At 41.1% G+C, this 22,146-nt stretch overlaps 1 protein-coding gene across 1 annotated transcript in view; it reads right to left on the bottom strand.

Moving 5' to 3' along the window:
- Nucleotides 1-22,146, bottom strand: part of sorcs3a (sortilin related VPS10 domain containing receptor 3a) — a 198,620-nt gene that overhangs the window by 80,693 nt on the left and 95,781 nt on the right. The window contains exon 3 of the mRNA XM_030061117.1: nt 1,268-1,367. Coding sequence (XP_029916977.1) covers nt 1,268-1,367 — 100 coding nt within the window. The remainder of the gene's footprint in view (nt 1-1,267; nt 1,368-22,146) is intronic.

Below are 22,146 nucleotides of genomic sequence, written 5' to 3'. Positions count from 1 at the left end.
CATTGTTTCTTACACACTCATTTGTTTTAGCTGTAGCCAAGTTAAAGGTGCACTCTGCAAAATTGCAGAGTGGCAGTTGAAGTGAGGACCCTTTAGATCCAGCTGATAAAAAATGTGTATTAAGCGCATGACTTGATGGTGGAGTCAGTCTAAAGGATGATTTTAATCAACCGTTGGCAAGTTTGATGAGATGTTTCTTTTTTACCCTTGTGAAATGCTGATAATGTTGCTGGCGATGATTGATTGATTGCCAGGGCGCCTAACTGTTTGCACCTACAGCTTACTGACTGTGCATATCTGTTGCTCATGTGTGTTTAGTGGCCTGCCGGCAGGTTTCATTCTGTTGGCATGATCCCTCCCAATTTTCAAAAAAATCCATCTTGCCATCTACTAAAGCAGCACATCACTGTCTCTGGCTATTCATTTCAGGCATTGCATTACTAGAAATAGTTTACTTCCCTTGCTATAAATCAGTCTCTTAGCCACCTTCTACTTTCATTGCCTATCTAGAGCCTATCAAACAAGACCTGGGTCAAATAGTATTTGTAAAATATTATTAATCTTAATTTAACAAGACACAGCAACTGGACTAAGAACACATTCATATTCATGCGAATGGCCCACGGGTAGTTTTGCAGCTGCTAGAAATTGAGGTTTGTACATATTAACTGGGAGCTGTCCAGTCCCCCTGTGTTTCAGTGCTGTTGTCCAATGCTCACCAATGTATATTGGTGAGTTTTTTTTTTTTTTTTGCCACAATCCCACGTCTCTTGTAGTACGGTACCAAAAGCAAAAAGGTCAGTCTCTGGACATTGCATCAAGCTGTCACCAGACTTAAGTCAATTTACAATAGACTTTTTTTTTTTTTTTTTTTTCCCATGCACAATCCCATGTCTCTTAAAAATATTTGCATGTGTCTCTTTTATTAATTAATTTACCACACCAGGGAATAGGTAAGTTGTGAACCATAGAAAAGATACACAAATGGCTTTTAAATACTTTACTTCTCTATGTTAAAGTGACCTTTCATCTTGAGAGGTCCCATCCATCTTCTAACCAAAAAAAAAAAAAAAAAAAAAAAAAGTCTATTGTAAATTGACTTCAGTCTGGTGACAGCTTGATGCAATGTCCAGAGACTGACCTCTTTGCTTTTGGTACCGTACTACATGTCTTCAAATATGGCTAAAAAAAAAAAAAAAAAAAAAAAAAAATTACAAACCTTGCAAATCCCCAAAGGGACTGCAAGAAAGCACTTTGATAGTCTCACCTTTCTCTTGTTAGTCGGACAGACGTATAGGTAACTCAGGACCGTCTTGGATCCCACTTTGTCGTTCATTCTTTCATACGTGGACCCGTAGTCGGTAGATCTGAACAAAGAGACAAAAGGGAAAAAAAAAACATTGCAGTCAAATGCAGGGAAGGGCTAAGGTAGATAAATCAGACAGACAGCGACAAAGACAGACACACTGTCAGATCGAAAGCGTGGTGAGGATCTGAGATGAGAATAAACTTCTATCAGATCAAGAAAAACTTTCCCGCAAACACTTTGTCAAAAACGTTTACTGACACAGTGGGCAACTCGATTCTGTTTCCATTTTTATCTTTTTATTTTGAATGATAAAAAAGAATGAACTATCAGAGGCAACAGTAAAAAAGCGAGTGCATAGTGCCTGGTATGGTATATATATACTGTACTGTGTGCGCTGCATAGGAGTGAACCTCTGGCAGTAGAACAAGAGGAGGTTAACCAATCATCTATGGCTGCCAACAAAAGCAAACCATTCCAGGGTGTCTGGGGACCTGGCACTGTAAATTATTAATTCTTTCCCAGTGACTACTATGAAATAAAATATGACGAGTGCAAAAACATGTGGATGTTCCCGAACCCATGGGCTTTAATAATTTAGCAGTGGGAATGAGCCTGTTAGCCGGCCTAGTCCCTAGAAACTGCACATGGATCCATCATAACCAGTAACTACCAAATCTGTCTTCAAGTAGAATATAGCAGCATTTTTAAAAGGCTTACTGCTATACTCTCTTTTCTTTCTTTCTTTCTTTCTATTTTTTTTTTTTTGTTTAAAGAAAGCTGCAGTTGTGCGCCTAGGATTCTCAAATTATTTCTGTCTGTTGGGACTGAACAGCCACCCACAACTGTGGCACAATTCCCATTTGAAATTGCAGACTGCGTCACGGTCCTATAAGGAAAATGAAGAGGATACCTATTTCAGTGTTCTTTCCTTTTTTAGCCAGACCACTGCTAGTGCTGCTTCAGTGGTAATGGGGTTTCAGCGAAATTGCAAGGAGATTTCTCCCATTCAGATTCATTCCTGAATGCCTCTGAAAGAGACAGTGGTGGCCATGATTACAAAGTACAATAAGGAGTCGGACAGACAGCCTGATTTCCACAGGATATTAAAATTGAGGTAAGGAGAGCGACAACGCAAACGGAGGATGATCCTGATGTGGAGCAGGTGCAGTGGACTAAAATGTTAGAGCCTCCTCATATTCCTGTAGGAGGAGGCACAACATATGTTGGCTTTAGGGATGAAGTAAACCTGTTTCAAAACCTCATCTTCTGACCGGAAAGCAGAGGGGATGGGAATCAAAAGGGACATCATTAATGACACTTGGGTACTGATTCAACATTTATTGTGATTCTTGCAATATAATATTACACAATTTTAGACTTTTTAATTTTACAATTATTATAACTGATCTAAAAAATGAGAAATAAAATACCTAAAAAATTTTATTAAATAACATTTGAAACTTAAATGAAAATACAAATGCAAAATCAAAAAACTCTAAATACTATTACTGTATTGTTATTTAGTTGAAATAAAATTTTGATGTGTTTTAAGTATAATTTATTTTTTTATCTAATTTAAATTACAGACAAATTATCGATTTATGGTCAGTATGGCAATATAAACATCAAATAAAATTACTGTGATTTTTAATTGAATCAGTGTTTTTTTTCCCCCTCCATCCTTACAAAAAAAAATAGTGTGACAGATGCATATGATGCAATTTTACAATTATTATAACTGATCTAAAAAATGAGAAATAAAATACCTGAAAATTGTAATTAAATAACATTTGAAAGTTAAATGAAAATACAAATGCAAAATAAAAAATTCTAAATCCTATTACTGTATTGTAATTTAGTTGAATTTTTTTTTTAATGTGTTTTAAGTTTAATTTCTTTTTTTTTAAATCTAATTTAAATTACAGACAAATTATCGATTTATGGTATGTATGGCAATGTAAACATCAAATAAAATTATTGTGATTTTTAATTGAATCAATGTTTTTTCCTTAAAAAATAGTGTGACAGATGCATATGAGTTAGTATCATAAATTTAAGAGGTAATATCTTGGCTCGTACACAATAGAGGGTGTCAGCCCTCAGCCGGGGACCAAGATAGTGTGACACACCAACAGCCCCAGAGTCTTCTGGTGCAACTGCACTGTAACCCAGAGATCACAGGCTCAATCCCTGCTGCCACTGTGCGTGCTATTGAAGTGTCCTTGAGCAAGGTACTGCCTGCTTACTCACTGTGAGTCACTCGAGATAAGAATGTCAGCTAAAATGCCTGAAATGTAAAATGTGCCGGTTTGTGTGGACGGTGACAGGTAGGTCTGCTGATAAAACACAACTCTCCTCCTGAAACCGAGATAAAACCCCAAGAACAGCATGGTACAATGCGATATGCAGTCATGTCAGTCACTACATCAGCATACCCTTACAGAACAGACGATGAGGTTAATGTTACAAAACAAAGCTGTGATACTCCTGTATATACGTACGTGCCAACCTTGAGAGCCCATGAATAAGGAGAATGTCAAAAGCGGCGGAGAGGGGTTGCAACCTTGACTTTTTAAACATATAATTATGAAAATACAGTGGAGAAACTGCATCTTTTTACTTCCCACAGATATTTGCAATGTGAAAATACACTTAAAGAAAATGGTACATCACTTCACGCCCTTTATAATAATGAAAAACAGTGAGAAATCTCACAAATGCATGCAAATGATTAAAATTATCACGAGGCCTCTGCACGTGCCAAATGGGATCAGATGCTAAACAAATAGTTGTTTTCTCCTGATATAAACACCTACAGTGAAGATGCAAGTATTGTAATCATGGAGGCTACATTTTTGATGCGGTGAATTTTATTGACCATTTTTTGGGGAGATTGTGAAATTTGATCAGTATGGAATATGGGAAAAAATCAGAAGAAATTAAATTTGGCAACAAAACAGCAGGAGAGCAGCATGAAAATTTTTAAGTAGCTGTTGTGGGAAAATTAGTGGGGTTGGCAAGTTATGTGTGGGTGTAGAATCTTGAATTTGTGTATTTCCAGAGTATAAGGGTCAACAGTTTATGCTGGTAAAAACTATAATTCTCAAAACATTTTTTTTAAAATATAATAAGAAAACAAACATGCAGAGCCGGCCCTAGGACTTTGGTGGCCCTCAACAAGATTTTGTTTGTGGCCCCAAAACACATCCAGCACAACCATTAAATCATGCACACACTGCTCATAACTACATGAATACGAACACACACACACACACACACACACACACACGAGAAATGGACAAATGAATTAACAACAATTTCTTATTTTATTTTAAACAATGCATATTAAAATATATTAAAATTTGACAAGTTACAAAACCTAACCAAAATTATTCAAAATGCTAAATAAAGTGAACATATTGAAATAATAAAAGCAACAAACCTGATTTAAAAAAAAAAAACAAAAAAAAAAAACGTAAATAAATAACAATGACCAATCAACTTGAGCGCAAAATATTCAAAATAAAGTTAAAACTGCAAAAGTGTAAACTATAGTACAAAGCAAGAAGCTGAAGATGATGTCTCTTCTGCTGCAGCAGATGTGCTAAAGAACTTCAGTAATGCCCCTGAAAAGATTAGGATTTAAATTATTTTTCATTTTTAAATATAAGGCACTTAAAGTACAATACATGTATCTGTCAGGCTTATAAATTTATATTAATCACACCACAAACACAATTTTTTCAAAACTTGCAAATTATCCAGTTAAAATATCTCAAAACATGATCTACAAAGATTTACATTTACAAAGCTAACCATTAGTCTGAAACAGTTTGGGGCAATTCGGACATTTGATAGATTGTTTATTAATTTAATAAACCAAATCACCAATATCTCATGTTGCAAGAAAACACTGGGTGCTAGTTAACAAACCCACTGTAGCCTTTATGAATCATAAATGATGATGCATCCTGCTCATGTTAGCTAACGTTAGGTAACAAGCAAAGAGTAAGAAATCAACAAGCTTGTTTAAATGATTTCAGCTATTTCTGCTAAAATCATAAACACATAACATTCATTACTTTCTAGACAGCTTCCCAGGTTAAATTAGTAGGCTAAGTAAGTTAGCTTAGCTAATAACCAAAGCATGCCATACAATCAAGGTGGGTATCTGGTTAACTTACACTATATTACCAAAAGTATTCGCTCACCTGCCTTTACTCATACTATGAACTGAAGTGCCATCCCATTCCTAACCCATAGAGTTCAATATGATGTCGGTCCACCTTTTGCAGCTATTACAGCTTCAACTCTTCTGGGAAGACTGTCCACAAGGTTGAGGAGAGTGTTTATAGGAATTTTTGACCATTCTTCCAAAAGCGCATTGGTGAGGTCACACACTGATGTTGGTCGAGAAGGCCTGGCTCTCAGTCTCCGCTCTAATTCATCCCAAAGGTGTTCTGTCGGGTTCAGGTCAGGACTCTGTGCAGGCCAGTCAAGTTCATCCACACCAGACTCTGTCATCCATGTCTTTATGGACCTTGCTTTGTGCACTGGTGCACAGTCATGTTGGAAGAGGAAGGGGCCCGCTCCAAACTGTTCCCACAAGGTTGGGAGCATGGAATTGTCCAAAATGTTTTGGTATCCTGAAGCATTAAAAGTTCCTTTCACTGGAACTAAGGGGCCAAGCCCAGCTCCTGAAAAACAACCCCACACCATAATTCCTCCTCCACCAAATTTCACAGTCGGCACAATGCAGTCTGAAATGTACCGTTCTCCTGGCAACCTCCAAACCCAGACTCGTCCATCAGATTGCCAGATGGAAAAGCGTGATTCATCACTCCAGAGAACGCGTCTCCACTGCTCTAGAGGCCAGTGGCGGCGTGCTTTACACCATTGCATCCGACGCTTTGCATTGCACTTGGTGATGTGTGGCTTGGCTGCAGCTGCTCGGCCATGGAAACCCATTCCATGAAGCTCTCTGCGTACTGTACTTGGGCTAATCTGAAGGTCACATGAAGTTTGTAGCTCTGTAGCAATTGACTGTGCAGAAAGTCGGCGACCTCTTTGCACTATGCGCTTCAGCATCCGCTGACCCCTCTCCGTCACTTTACGTGGCCTACCACTTCGTGGCTGAGTTGCTGTTGTTCCCAAACGCTTCCATTTTGTTATAATAGAGCTGACAGTTGACTGTGGAATATTTAGGAGCGAGGAAATTTCACGACTGGATTTGTTGCACAGGTGGCATCCTATGACAGTTCCACGCTGGAATTCACTGAGCTCCTGAGAGCGGCCCATTCTTTCACAAATGTCTTGTTTCACAGTCTGCATGCCTGAGTGCTTGATTTTATACACCTGTGGCCAGGCCAAGTGATTAGGACACCTGATTCTGATCATTTGAATGGGTGAGCGAATACTTTTGGTAATATAGTGTATGTTATGCTTAAAATTTCAGATTCATTGAACAATAACAAACCTTTATCTCTCACCATTTTTTTCCTTTTCCAATCTTCTCTTTTTTAGCCCTTGAGCACCACTCCAACATTTCCGTTTAGGACCCATGTTGCAGCTGGAAGGTGTTATACAAGTGCCGTGGCCCCTTTAAGGGATAGTACAGTGCGCTATGTGGTACACTATGTGGTGCGCAGTGGCTGCACAGTCGGAAGTGTGTGTGTGCCGGTAAAGCTGGCGACCGGGGCCAAGCGTGTTGTAAAGGTAGCTGCAAATGAGAAGAAATAAGGTGTGTGCCCTTAGAGCTTTTGTCAGAAAAATAAATGCGGGAACTCCTCAAGACTCAAACCCGGTTTGGCCACTCGGCCATAAAGAAAAGGGGGGTTAGCCCCGAAGTTTGCTACCAACTTCAGCCCTGTAGCAGAAAATAAGTCTCCCCGGTGCATTCCGACTACGGTCTGAGTGCAGAAGCAGGAAAGGTTAACAAAGGGTTAATTAGCAGCATTTAACCAACACAACAAGGACTTTATTTGCAAAAGTCCGACACTGCAGTGTTTGTAAGAGTATATTTATATAGTCTATGGTAACAGTAGAAACACAGAGTCACAGTGAGTGTGTGGCCCCTCTGGTGGTTGTGGCCCTAAGCAACCACATAGCCCGTTTATGCCACGGGCCGGCTCTGCAAAGGTGGTGAGCCAGCGAGTTGGTGTTACAGTTTTCATCAAACTGCTTCAACCATCCAATAAGAAGTAGTTGCCTGGATTTGGCTGAACAATGTGGTATTGTGGAAATGGCATGATGTGGAGATGATTCTTGATCTGAAAGACTGTGAAACAAATACAGATAAAATAGATGAATTTCAAACCAAATGCCAATCTCTCTACTTTAATTCATATATTTGTATGTATTTGGTCCCACTTTATCGTGAGCCAGTTATCCTTTACCTGTTTTAGAATCAAAGTCCCAGCACAATCAGTAAAAAGTGTTAACTGTAAATGCCACTGACATGTTTTTCCCTTCGTTTTCTACAAGCTGAAATGTCTAAATATTTATGAGTGTCTGCAGGGAAAGAAGCCGCGCGCATAATTAGCATTCGATTACGTCGTTTATCCCAGCCTTGCTGCTCAATGAGCACTTCCGCACTTCATTGATGTGTCTTTCTATTCAGACATGTCTCTCCCATCAGCCGAGTCCACTGAGACACTTGTTTACCTGTTGTTTTGTCTGGTTGCCATGTGCAGAGAAATGTGAAGTCGAGGCAGGAGAGACGGCATTTAGCAAGAAGAGGGGGGGAAAAAAACACTGCTACTACCTTGAGCACGCTACATGTTTTCAGCATAAAGCATAACACCATTGTGTTTTTTGCAATAGCAACACGTTTCCTTTTCTTTTTTAGATAAGGCCTAAGTGAGCTTGCCTGTGGAAGTAATTGGGTTTTCTCTCAGCTTTGTGATGAAAGATGGTAGTTGGAAATATTTTGCGACTATCAGTAAAAGAGATTTGAGGCAGATTTGACTCTTTGGGTGTTATGCCAGTCTCTCTTGAAAAGAGAATCTTAAGTATGTGTGCATGGGAAGGTTCGCCACAGTGGAAACACTGTGTTCCTGGATGTAAACAAAGTGTTGAGACAGCACAGTCAACTCTTAAATTCATGCACAGAGAAGTAGTGTATCCAGGGGCGCCTCCAGGGATTTTGGGCCCCATGAAAGGAAATCTTATTGGGCCCTCGTATAGCCGACCAATAGGCCGGCGAAAAATTTTGATGCTGTTTTATATAAAACTATGCATTTTAATGATATTTTTGACTATCATTCCCATATTTGTGAAAAGAACAACATGACAGTTACGTGGTTACTGCTCACTGTCTCTCTTGTAGTCCCGCATGCAGGTCTAATTTATCTCCAAAACAGTCACTCAGTCTGCATGCACCAGAAATGTTCTCCTCTGTTCCTACTGCAAAGCAGGGGGGTGAGAGTCCCAAACTACTGACCAAACATTCTATTTCAGTGATAGCTGAATTTGAACTACATTATATATACAAATACACATATGTATACAAAGTATACCACACAAATCCTTATAATAATAATAATAATGATAATAATAATAATAATAATAATAATTTAGCACCTGGGTTACAATACAAATTCACAAAAAGAGTACAGAAATGAAAATTACAGAAACCCTAAATGCCACTGTGTTTGTCATCTAGCCAATGACAGGCAGAATAATAAGAATCACTTCACTGTCCTGGTTAACAACAAAGTGAGGTAACGATGCCCTCTTGTCCACGTGGGGAATTGAACCCCTGGTCTCTTGCATGGCAGGCGGATACACTATCCGCTCTGACATCGGGGCTTGTGTACTTTAGTTGTAGTGGGGCGGGTACTCCATTCATGTTGATAACTTACGAAAAACAGCTAAGTCCGATCGGTTTGAAAAGCTAGCTCGGCTGCAGGAACAAACCATTTCATGCAGATAGGGGGGGGTTTACTTTGTGATCAATGGGGATTTTTAACTTTTACTGCCAAAAACAAGTAAAAACAAAGAGATCATAATGGTAGTATTATTTTTGAAATATATATATTTACTCGATGATGGTTCAATAATTTTATATTAGTTTTTACCTATTTTTTGGGGCCCCTGTCAGGCAAGGGCCCTTCGAATCGTCCTAACTTTTCCCCCATATACAGCACCCCTGAGTGTATCTGTCTTTCTTTACTTTTTGCTTTTGAGAGGTTGGCCATCCTAAAGACTCCTTAAAGCTGCACTACCCGCTTTCTGACCACTAGAGGGCAGTCAGAAATCTGATTCAGATCACAGGACAAACTGAAATGACCTCTCCGACCTCCAGTTTGAAAGTGTGGTGAAGCCGCAGACTTTAACCTGTAAGGTAAGCTGCTTTGAATGAACTTTTTTCGTGGCTGCAGTGCTGGTTGCAGCAACAGAGGCTCTCTTAAACTTGGATGTGTTTATCTGAAGAATGTTTGGTTCCAGGAAAGCTATGAATGTGGTTGAAGCATCAAAGGGGTCAGGAGGAAGAGCTAATTGTCGGGCAGATACAGAAATTTAGAAAACTCAGACCAGGAAATAACATCATGGTGGCTGTAAAATGTACTGGTGGAAAGAGACCTGCAATCATAGCACACATTGCAAGAAGGTCATTTTACTGACAATAAAAAAAAAAAAAAAAAAAAAACATGTAAAATTGCTTAATGTAGCTTTAACAATCTGTCTCAGCATTTAAAATTACCCTGTCTCTGTATAATGCACAGGTCAAAGTATTTTTATTTGCCTTGTTTTTGGAGATACTTTTGGTAATACGGGGTCATTGCATTGATGTTCTGCCCTTAACACTATAACACGAAACACGTGCGATAATAAATCAACACAGACTGTATCTTCTAATAGTTTCTCTAAATTCTTATATGTATTGCAAACAAACCGCAGTTGTTGCTTCTATAAAAGCAAAGCACCTCATTTCCTGTGCAGTGGGGGATATTTCCTGGCAAAAAAAGCACTCCCTCATGAACAACAAATACAAAAGCCTTTGTGAACTCGAGGTTCAAACGCTATTGAATAAATACTGTTTCCATGTGGCAATAGCGAGTACCAAAATAGGCATTTGTTTAGAGGAAAAAGTTGAAGATTATTAGTTCAACTAGTTTAACCTCAACTCTGCTGCTCCCACTGGTAGGTTCGTCATTAGAAATTCATCCACTGTGGCTGAGCTTTGTTCAACCCCACGGAGCTGTGTTTTAAATTCTAGCAGAGATGCCAAGGTTTCTAGAGATGCCAAACATGTCCTGCTGAATTCGAGGGAAATGTGTATTAAATGATGCCCAAGACATCTAGATATTTTCTGTTTGATGTAATCCTGCAGCTATGAAACAGCGGCATTTGGTTTTGAATATTTCCCTCAATATAAATGTGATATATCTTCAATGAAGCTGTAACCAGCAGATACAGAATCTGGCTGTGACATCATACAGTTTGTTTCAGGTTTATCTAACTAATAAATCTACTTCAAGGGGGATGAGGGAACATTTGAGTTCAAGGGGATCATTTAAAAAACATAACTGAAATTGTAACATTTACAGAAAATACTAGATTTGTGGAAAAGCAGGTGATGAGGGTTAGGGTTAGGGTTAGGGTTTCTTCTAGAAATTACAGAATTCAAACATTCCAAAGTGCCATCCACTGAGACCACATACGCTGCTATGTCTACACGGACGTAAAGCAGGGTTTTCCAATTGTTTTCATTTGCACAGTGAAGCTCTCCATTTATTGAGTGACAGAGGAAAAGAGAAAGAGACGCTACCATGCAGTGCGTGAACATCAAATGATTAGGGGGAAGAAAAAAAAAAAAAAAAAAAAAAAAAAAAAAACAGTAGCCAGAAATCGCATTAGGGATTGTTTGTGAGGTTTTGCCAGATGGCTGCCAGTAAAGCAGAACAACTCCGTGTTGGTGTACAGCACTGTTGACCATGCTCTGGGGAGAGAGAGAGAGAAAAAGCCACGCACTTCAAAGACGGAGGGACGAAAACTCAAACGAAATCATCTTAGTCTCTGAAGCACACACAGACCAAGCAAGTAACCCTAAAGCATGCAAAGCTGGAGAGACGCTGAAGTTTCTAACAACCGTGTTCTGAGGGAAACAAAAGGTTACTGAGCTGACACGTTTTTACTGGAGACCTTGTGACTGACTTTGGCTGGCTGCAGAGCAAAAAACGTGATAGGGAACACATGCGAGCAAAGATAACAGACAGCAAACAGCCAAGACAAGAGCAGAAAACACCAAATCAATATTCATCTTGGTTCCAAAGAGGAAGATATCGTCAGGTGGATATTAAACCTGAGCCAAAGGAAACTCATTTGTCTGTTTTCCGAGAAAGAGACACGCAGGGAGACTGGGAGACATGGGTTCAAAGAGACGAAGAGAGACACACAGAGACACAGGGAGCTTCACGGCAAGAGAGGCAGGACTCCGAGAGGTTTCTTAGTGGAGAACCCTGCAGCAAAAATCAATCCCACAGACTCTGAACGCTCACTGACGGATGCGCTTTAACAGAATTCTGAGCACAGGTGAACCAAGCCCGTCCACGCAGTGCCGAAGGTCAGGGCTGAGATGGCTGAGTGCGTCACAGACATTTCCATGGCCATTGTCTGGGATGTTACAGCCTTTTGTTCCAGGAACATACTACATGGCCATGACAGCATCAATTCAACTCCAGCAGCAGGTCCTAGACAACTCCAATGTCTGGTTAGAGTCCAGGGAACTTTGGGTGACCGGGAAAATGGGAGATTAGAATTCCACGCTTGAGATTTGGATGACAAAGCATGAGAGACAGGATTTGTGCAAGCCTGAAATCTTCTTATTAACCTTCATTTATCCGGGGAAGCACTTGCTTGCTGAGGATATGTGCCTTTTCCTACACTACCTTGCTTTGAATTCATGTAGTGGCACACATTTACATGTGTGCAATGCCTGGGGCAAGCAGTCCCTTCCTGTTTCCAGTATGCAGCTCCACTTGACCAATGGATGGTTAAGTGCCTTCCTCAAGGGTGCTTTGGCTAGAATTCTTGATGGTGGAAAGATAGGAAGAAGAGACGATAAAAGGGCAATAAAATGGGAAGACCCTTTTATCATACAAATTTTCCAGCCGAGCTCAGACTGCAAACTGGCAGCAGTCCTGTCACAGACACACTCCGCTATCCTTTAGGCTATTCCTGCCCCACATGAGAGACAGAGGTAGTGCAAACAGATGCACTACCTCTGTCAAGGGTTGGAGAGACTAAACTGGACGTGCCATGTCACAAGAAGACCTGCCCCTACTCTGCCTTTGATTGGCTAACCCTAACCCTTACCCAACATTAACCCTAACCCTAACCCAGTGGTTCCCAACCCAGTCCTCAAGTACCCCCTGTCCTGCAAGTTTTTGTTTCAGCTCTACTCTTTCACACCTGATCCATTTAAGGGCTTCATGCTGATTGGCTAAAACAGATCTGCCTGAAGAGGGCGTGGATGAAGGTGCAAAGGCCTTAATTGGGTCAGGTGTGCAAGAGTAGAGCTGGAACAAAAACCTGCAGGACAGGGGGTACTTGAGGACTGGGTTGGGAACCACTGCCCTAACCAAAGGCAACGATTCCTAGCCAATCAGAGGTGGATATGGTGGGCTTTGCACATCCATTATGTCATTTTAGCGTCTCCCGTCAAGGGCGGGTGACACTGTGATGCCAGGCGAAACATATGTTTAAAGACTCGCTTTCCTGCCAAACCCATTTGGAAAAAGTGACACCCGCTCTTTCAAAGTGATTGACAGCACAAAATGAACGTGAATGCAAATGGGCATCTGACATCCTTGATAAAGATATAAAAGGGGAAGCAGTTCCTTCTTAAAATGATACACAGCATTTTGGAATTAGACCACAGCGGGGCAGAGGCAAAGCTTGTAAAGGAGTGATTCAAAAACAACAAAAACAGGCACTACACAGAAGGGACTGTGATTGCTCATTGTCCCTGGCTAAACACAGCACTTAATATAATCTACCTACGATTACAAATCCAAATGAAATTACCGCTGGCTTCCAGCAAACGGGCATTGTTTTGAGTCGAAAAAAACAAAGCTGCAGCTGAAACTTTTATGATGACGACGGAAATCCATTCTGCCGCCCGCCGCATGCCAAGCGAACGAAAACGGCGGTGTAATATGAGGAGAGGAATGAAAGAAAGCGTGAAGAATGTGTTGGCAGCGTGTCTTAGGCGAAGGCAGCAAAGATCCAGCCGTTTTTTTAATCATCTTTGCTATCATCGGCGAGGCGTATATCTCGGCACGGAGGTGCACAATGTACATGTTGTCAAGGTGTTTATCTGTCTATCACTCTGAGGTTGCGCTCTTTGCCACTTGCCGTGCACCTACTGTAATTATACTCACACCCCCGCACAGACACACACACACACACACACACACACACACACGTGTTCTAGCATGTTTTCACCTAAGGCGTATTAACCGCTGCACAGTCCTCCTCTAATGCAAGAATTCACTGAAGCATAATTGAAAATGACTTTGGAGAGTTGCCACACTGAGATCGGAGGATATTTGCAGGTGTTCTGTGGGAGAGCGCCGAGTTGTCCCTGAAACACGCATGTGAGCACACAGGACAGTGAAGCGTGAAAAAAAATAATGGAAGCTCACAAGATTGAGTTCTGTGTGCTAAATGCTCTCTCTCTCTCTCTCTCTCTCTCTCTCTCTCTCTCTCTCTCTCTTTCAATAAATAGAAAATAGAGAAATGGGTGTATGTACATGTCTAATGTGCGTGTGCTTGTTTGTGTGTGTGTGTGCTTCAGTATGTGTGTGTCAAAGAAAGATAGTGAGGGGGAAATATGAAACAATCCATGTGTGAAACCAACGGCGACGGGGAAACGTGCCTGCCGTTCAAACGGCGCCGACGCCCGGCTTCCTTGCCACTGCTAATACAAAGTGCGGGGAAAGTCAGTGACAATCCCGCTTTGTAAAACAGAGAGATTTCAGATAACAGGCGAGAGGAAGACGCTACACATTGTTCACAACAAGGGAAAAACACAGCAAAAACAGGCGATGATATGAACCATCTTACAGTACGCCTGCATCCTTTGCTGCCATCAGGCTTCGCCTAATATAGCCCTCATCGCATCATTGCACCACAGTTCACAAATGCGCTGTTGGCAAAATACCTTTAAGGGACTGCTGGAGGATGACAAAAATGCTGACATGCCAAGATCGCTCTAAGTGACTACTTGTGTCGCGAATCCCGTGCTCTCCATTCAACCTTGACGGCGGATGGGCAAGCGTCTCTGCTTGACCTCATCCCTGCTCTCCTCCACATTCCTGAAAGCTTTTTTTTTTTTTTTCTATTTCCCAGAATGAATCTTTAAATAAAACTATAAAACTTCCAGATTCCCCCCCTGAGGCGTAATTATTTTTGCATGAAGTCCGGGAGAACTTTTTAGGTCACACAAGACAAATCCGCCGGTGACATCTGCCTTGTTTTTTTACGACGACGCATCGGCCGCTGACCTGAAACGTATCGGCTCGACTCGCGGTCACCTCAGCCAACCTTCTTTTCTTCTGCCTGTCAGCACTGAGGTGCGCCGACAACCGACTTCTCCTCCCGCTTGATCACAACTGTCGTGTGATTTTAGTGGCGTCACAGGGGTCTGGGTGAGGGTGCACACTGCAAAAACTAATCTTACCAAGATTATTTGTCTTATTTCAAGTCAAAAATGTCTTATTCCTAGTCAAAATATCTCATTACACTTAAAATAAGACATGATCACCTCAGAAGTAACTTGTTTTTAGACAATTGTCTCTTGTTTCAAGTGAAAATTTGCGTGAAACAAGTGAAAATTTGCTTGTTTCATTGGCAAAATTAGTTTCTTGTTTCAAACTAATTTTCACTTATTTCAAATGAATTTTCACTTTTTCCACTGGCAAATTTTGCCAATGAAACAAGCAAATTTTCACTAGTTTCAAGTGAATTTTCACTTGAAACAAGTGAAAATTGTCTGAAAACAATTTACGTCTGAGGTGATCATGTCTTATTTTAAGTGTAATGAGATATTTTGACTAGGAATAAGACATTTTTGACTTGAAATAAGATAAATAATCTTGGTAAGATTTTGCGTTTTTGCAGTGCAGGTTTCGTGGCAAAAGGCTCTGTTTTTTTGTTTTTTTTTTTTCTATCAGGGCTGGAGGGCCAAGATCAACCAGTAGTGACTTGCATTCATTAATCAAGCCACAGGAAAGTTCAGGAAGCAGTCGCACTATGGCTGGACTAATACATTTTTTTTTTTTTTTTCCTAGGATGGTGAAGGTACAAACTAACTGACTCACATTCATTCTCAACAACCTTTCCCTAATGTAAGCCATAACCAATTTATGCCTAATCCTCATCTTTTACCTAACCTTAACCAATAAGCCCAATGACCTTTCAAAATGTAAAAAAAAAAATGTCTTTGCCATCCTCAGAGAAAAAAAAAAAAAAAAAAAATCTGGCATACAGTGCAAGGCATGTCTTGCTTGGCGGTACACCACAATGGCCAATGGGCTTGAATTTGTTCTCCAACAAGGCCTCTGGAGTGTTGTTAGCGATGATAACTGACATGTCGGGGTCAGCAGGAAGCAGAAGTCTGTGTGCTAAAGAAGGAAGCAGGGAAGTAGGTGAGCTCTCTGGTGGAGAGGCCCGTGACCGTCAAGTGAAAGGTATAGATATGAAAGCATAGTGTTTTCACCCTCCCCCCTGTACCCAGCAGAAGTGGAAATGTTAATTAATCCCTTGCACTCCTTATGGATTGGCTGCATGCAATGCTGGTGATGCATGGGCGTCGGTTTAATCTATCACATAGATTAATGAGATTAATCTTTTCACATTGTACTGTATAAGAGTGCCGGCCAAATACCGAAAATGACTGATGACTGACTTGCCATTCTCATGTGAAGTTTCTTTTTTCTCTTTTTTTTTTTTTTTTTTTTTTTTTTTTTTTTTGCCTCTGGTGTGAAGCCAATTGCCAGCTTTCCTCATGGCGTGTGTCTGCAGGGAGATTGTTAAAGGTGTAGAGCACAGACACGGGGTCAGCTGTGCCTTCACACATCGCTTCCTCAAAAGCATCTTTCCTTTGACATCTGGGGACAGCTTATAGGACCATACTGGTGATTTTCAATGTCTGGCCCTTACATTTCACGCCGCAGCAAAGCATTCTGCAAATCATGCAGGTGTGCTTAAGATTTCACAAGCTATCATCAAATTCCCTTGATTTTCAAATTTGAATTTTTGGTTGAAACAGCCGTCTTTTGTAATTTTTCTGTATCTGCAGCTAACAAAGTGGTTGCCATTCATAAACCACACAAGCACATAACACGTAAAGACGGGAGGGAAGGGGTGATCCCATAAGGCTGGATCAAGTCTGACAGTTCCTGAATCCCAGTACCGGGTGTCAGGTTCTGCCACTTGGTCTCATGGGTTCACGCTAACCCTGAACTTCCGGCGGAGTGTGTTATCCCTCAGGTTTTAAGTTATTCTCTTCTATTGTTTAAATTGTAGTATTTTTCTACATTCCTTGTTTATAATGTTTATATTGCTCTTTGGTACTTATTATCTGTTTATACTGTTTATAGTGTAAATTATGCTTCATATCTTGCTATCCACTTTGCTGCTGTAATACGTGAAATTTTCCCACCGTGGGACTAATAAAGGAATATCTTATCTTATCTTATCTTAACTGATAACAGGCTTTGTAAGGCTGTTTTCCTGCTGAGGGACCGTTTCACTCAACTGAACAGTGCTGCTGTTTTTAGGAAAACTAATGTGGACGACTTTATTATAGTGATGGAATACTGGTGTGAAGGAAGTTTGAAGTCTCTGAAAGTTCATTTTCAAATCGTAGTGGTATGAAAGGAAACCAACGGCTGGATAAAAGGGAGGACAAATTGATATCAGAATTCTCAAATATGACTGCTTGCTTCAGGAAAAGATTAGCAGAGGGGTGAACATTTAGTTGATGTGATGCTATAAATGCAAAATCACTGGAATGGTCCTTTAATGATCTGCCTATGAACTTGGTTGTGTAACTTGCTCGGAAAATGCACAAGCAAAGCTTGTTTTGAAAACTGTTAAACAAGAGCTGAAGGGTTAGAGCCGAGGAGTCGAGCACGTCTCCCTTTTTAATATGTGCCTCGCCGCCGCCAAGACCCGCTCTTAATCTTCCCTGCTTTTTCTACACTGTCGTAATGAATGAAGACTGCAAACAAACTCTTGATTTATATCTGCCATAACTCTGTTTGATTTATGCTCATCACCCGCCATGTATTCAGACCCCAATATTAAATAATTCCCTCCTTTTCTGTCAGTGTAAAAATCACTTACTAGAAATGAATGACGCACAAATGCGATTGTTTAGCAGCGCGGCAGCTGTTTCTCTGGCAGAGACTTTGCCTGCTAAAAGTAGGGGAGATGAAAGCTCGGGAAGGAGCGTTAGAAGTCTCTGCACACTTTATTTGATAGCCTGCTCATTTGCCATCTTGCATCCTGTTGCGAGGGGGGAACGCATGGTTTGTTGCCACTTCCAAAGCGAAGGTAAAAAAAAAAATAAGAGTGCTCTCCTGGAAGGTGAGTGGGAGCTATCCTGCACCACACTGCAATGCCTTTATCTGTTGCCTTTTTTTTTTTTTTTTTTTTTTTTTTTTTGATAAGCAGTTCCAGAGCCAATCATGTGGAACTTATAACTCAGACATGTGGGGATGAAGTTTTGCTGAAGAAGGTTAGTGGGAGGGAAAATGAATAATAAACTTTCCCCAAAACTTCAAGGAGAGATGGAGAGGGGAAAGGCTGCCCTCTGCTTAATCATTTTATGTTGATAGACTATAGGGGAGACTGGGGTAAGTTGAGCCAAAGGGTAAGTTGAGCCACCCCCTGTTGCTAGGAAACGGTAAAAAATATTGATCATGTGACCAAATATTTAGGAGGAAGGCATCATTTCATGGAGTCTGTGAAGGTAAGAACCACATGGGTAAAGTTGTTAGACATTTATTTCCAAAAAAACATTTTTTACTCTTGAAAGTGAATTTAGTCTATCATAAGTTTCATGAGAATTGTGTTAAAACCAAAATAGATCATTTTAAATTTGTTTTATACATCAATTGTGGTATCTATGAGCTACAACATGAGGTCATAAATCTAGCATAAAAGTGCACCATTTTAGCTGTGGGGACTAAAAAAGTCAAAATGGTAGCTCTGGGGTAAGTTGAGCCATTTGGCCAGGGGTAAGTTGAGCCACCAGCTCGGGCCGTTTTGACCCCTTAAGCATTTACGAGGGTTAAATATTAAATCTCTAAAACTCCCCAAACCTCACAGTGTTGGTGGTACAGCAAGGAGGTCTGAGCAATTTGTATTCCCCTGCAACCTCGACAGGTGGAATATTATGAAGATCCAATGAATCTCAGTTTTGTGGTGGCCAATAGTGGCCGTGGCCACCAAATAGTGGCCGTGGCCACCAAATGTGTTACGTTCATATGTTCATAACTGACCTTACTGTCAGCAAGGACACCAAGAAGCTAGTGTTCTAGTGTTTTCTTTCCAAAAACACAGTTGTTAATGTTCTCTTCCCAAGCGCACTTTAAGGCATGTTAAAACAGCTGTTTATTGTACCTGTTGAACTGTGTTTAATACATAAAAATACACATGAATGTGAAGAAGTGACTGTTATTTAGGGAGGGAGAAGGTGAGGGAGGGGTTGGATGGAGGTGGGGAGGAGGGTGTGGGGTGAGTAGGGATACGGCTCAACTTACCCCGCTCCTATGCTCAACTTACCCCATACACGGGGTAAGTTGTGCCACGAGACCACATTTTTTGGACATGCTATATTATGGAAACAGTTATGTTTACACTCATTCTGTTTGTTTGAAGAGATGCACAACATCCTGAAATATATGCAGATATGTTAGTTAGCGACAAAACTATGATTGCCTTCATGTAGTGATCCTAAATATGAAAAATGGCTCATCTTACCCCAGTCTCCCCTACTTTTTTTTTTTTTTTTTTTTTTTCGGTCTGGGGGTTGGGGTAAGGGTGGAGGGGCTGCACAACAATCAGATAACTCCTTCTGGCAGAAGCTGTCCTCCTGTGCTGTTGACACTTCTTTGTTGACTCCCTTCAGTCGTTCTGGCAGCCTGTCACAGGGTTGGCAGTACAACCCATCCATAATCTCAACAGATTTGAGCCCGTGGCCTCCATGCTGACTCTGTGGCTGGCCGCTGTGCAAGCGTGAGGGGGGGCTGGGAGGAGGGGGGGCACTTGGTAGGGGCAAAGCAAAAACAAAACACGTACCTAAGCCAAAGCACCCCACCACCAGCCACATCACCGGCCACCACAGGCCGCCGTCCAACATGGAGCTGCAGGCGACTGATGTCAGAATATTGTCCTCCATGGAATATTTGTGTCATTTCAGATAAGCGGTAGTGTAGTCAGAGCTCTCAGGCTACCCTCTGCTGTCGACAAACACAGGATATTTCATCATAGGTCTGAAGCATATGCACTTACTGGCCAGCAGGCCTGCGAGTCCATTTGTGAGACAGATTTATCAGTTTGGCATCAGGAAGTCAGAGGAGTAAACAACCAAAAGTGGCTCAGATGTCAGCGGGTTTACCGATCAAATGACTCCAAACTAGGAGGATCATCAGTTAAGCATTCACAATGTGGAGGAAGAGTGTTTGGCTTTTATCATAGGTGCACCTGGATGGCTGATGAGACGTCACGTTGATTGCTGCAAAACCGAAAGCAAAAGCGGCGCTACCTCAAAGAGAGCCGCCCTCGGATTGCAATTGTGTGAAATTCAACAGCGCCTCCCGGGTAACAACCTGATGAAATCCTCCATTTGCCATTATGACAGAAAGCAAATGAGCATGTGCTTCGGGATACGAGGAAAAGCCCAAGAGTGTGTAATTAAAAAAAGGTATGAATTTAAATATTGGGAGAAAGGAGCAAAATAAATGACCTCTTCAAAATAGCAAAGGTGATTTATGCAGTAACCTCCAGGAAACGCAAGAGGGGACACCACGAAGGTCTTTGCAATTCACTATAAATTTATTTCAGCGCTGCATCTACAAGATATGCTATTTCAGGGTACGTGTGTGGCTCTGCGGTAACACTGATACGGAGACCATTTTCTCTCTGTTTTTCTATACTCATACATGGATGATATGCATAGTAAGGCTTGCCAACTTGTTGCCTTCGAGTTGACTTGAGGGCGACGGCTGCTTATGAATAATCCAGTTTAACGAGTCTTGACTGACAAACGCTGTGTTTGACTGGCTTTGACAGATCCTTGCGACCTTTGTAAGTGAATGCATCCTAACATGAAAAACACAGACCGAGACCCGCAGCGAACATGGATGGCTGCATAACGCGGGAAAATGAAGTGCACATTTGCTTATTTTAACTTCTATACCGGCGCTGCACAAGGCCCAGGGGAAGAGTCTGTGTTCACCCTTGTCTGCTGGTCTGTCACTAACATGCATGACTTCTGCTGCTCTGATTTGCTCAAAGACAAAACTTGCAGGAAATTAAATAGGCAAGGTTCTGCATTAACATATTCATTTATTTACTATTTTTATTTGTTTATATTTCCCCCCTTAAATAGGGCATATTGTTGGTACAATAATTATTGCAACTACTCCCCCACCTTGTTTTGGTAGGCTCAAGGATATTTCTTTAGATTTCACTCACAAGCAAAAAGAACCATAAAAATATGTATTCATTTTAAGATAATTACTGGTATTGACTAATGTGATCACTTTCATCATGATAACATTTTCGGCTATATTGCCCTTTAGCAATGTGCTAGGGTTAGTTGTGTTGTTGTGGCTCTAATTGCGCATGTTTAGTATCTATTCTACATAGGAGACCACTAATATTGTGATCGTGATATAATTGCTCATGCGTAATTATTCTGTGTCAGGTAAATGACCTGTTGCAGTGGTGTGTTGACTTGTGATAAAAGCCCCTGTTTCAAATGCGAAAGTATTGCCTGTTGCCATGGAAACAGACTATGACAGGATGGTAAATACAGGGTTGTGCCGACTGGTCAGATGCAATGGTCATCGAATCAGTTTGAGGAGGCATTTGTCAGGAGATGGATCTGGTTAACTAGTACGGTTTTAAGCTAAAAACAAAAAGCTTACATAAAAAAAAAAAAAAAAACACACTAATAACAATATTGAGACTCAGCCTCTTTCCACTTAGTCAAGTATGAGTGTCACGTGTAACACATTTCATCATGACCCTTAAATGACATTACATGGAAGCAGTGCAAGTGAAGAAACTCTCCCAGTGCTGTTCCAGTTATTTTATTTTATTTTATTTTTAGATCATACATCTTGCATTCATCCATGCCTTACTTTTGATCATCCTCTCCCATATATTTTTTATCGGCGCTGTGGCTGTATCAACCTTATCCTTTCCAGAGTGCTTTCAGAGAAGTGCTTTTGAGAAGTTCTGGTGAGCAAAGGCTGGCAAGGTTTTGAGGTAAATTCCAAGTCCAATTGCAAAAGGTCAGAGACATGAGGTGGGTCTCTCTCGGAGAGCCGGGCCCTTATTATAGGCACTGACCTGTGAAATATCACACAGCCTGTGAGCATGCTCAGCAAAATGATGCAATTTGAGAGGATGTCACTCCTCACCCCTAGGTGACCCTGTCCTGCCACAATGGGAGAGGAGGAGTCTGCAGCCACAGAGTGATAGTGCACAGCAATCTCTCACTCTATCACACTCTCTATGCCCCCCTCTCTCTCTCTCTCTCTCTCTCTTGGTCCACGTATTAAGGAAAGGGAATCCCCTCTAGTATTTTCAAC

The sequence above is a fragment of the Myripristis murdjan genome, chromosome 1 (genome assembly GCF_902150065.1).
Source record: "Myripristis murdjan chromosome 1, fMyrMur1.1, whole genome shotgun sequence".
NCBI classification, from domain to species: domain Eukaryota; kingdom Metazoa; phylum Chordata; class Actinopteri; order Holocentriformes; family Holocentridae; genus Myripristis; species Myripristis murdjan.
The sequence above is the reverse complement of the archived record's forward strand: the minus strand, read 5'-3'. Positions and strand labels throughout refer to the sequence as shown.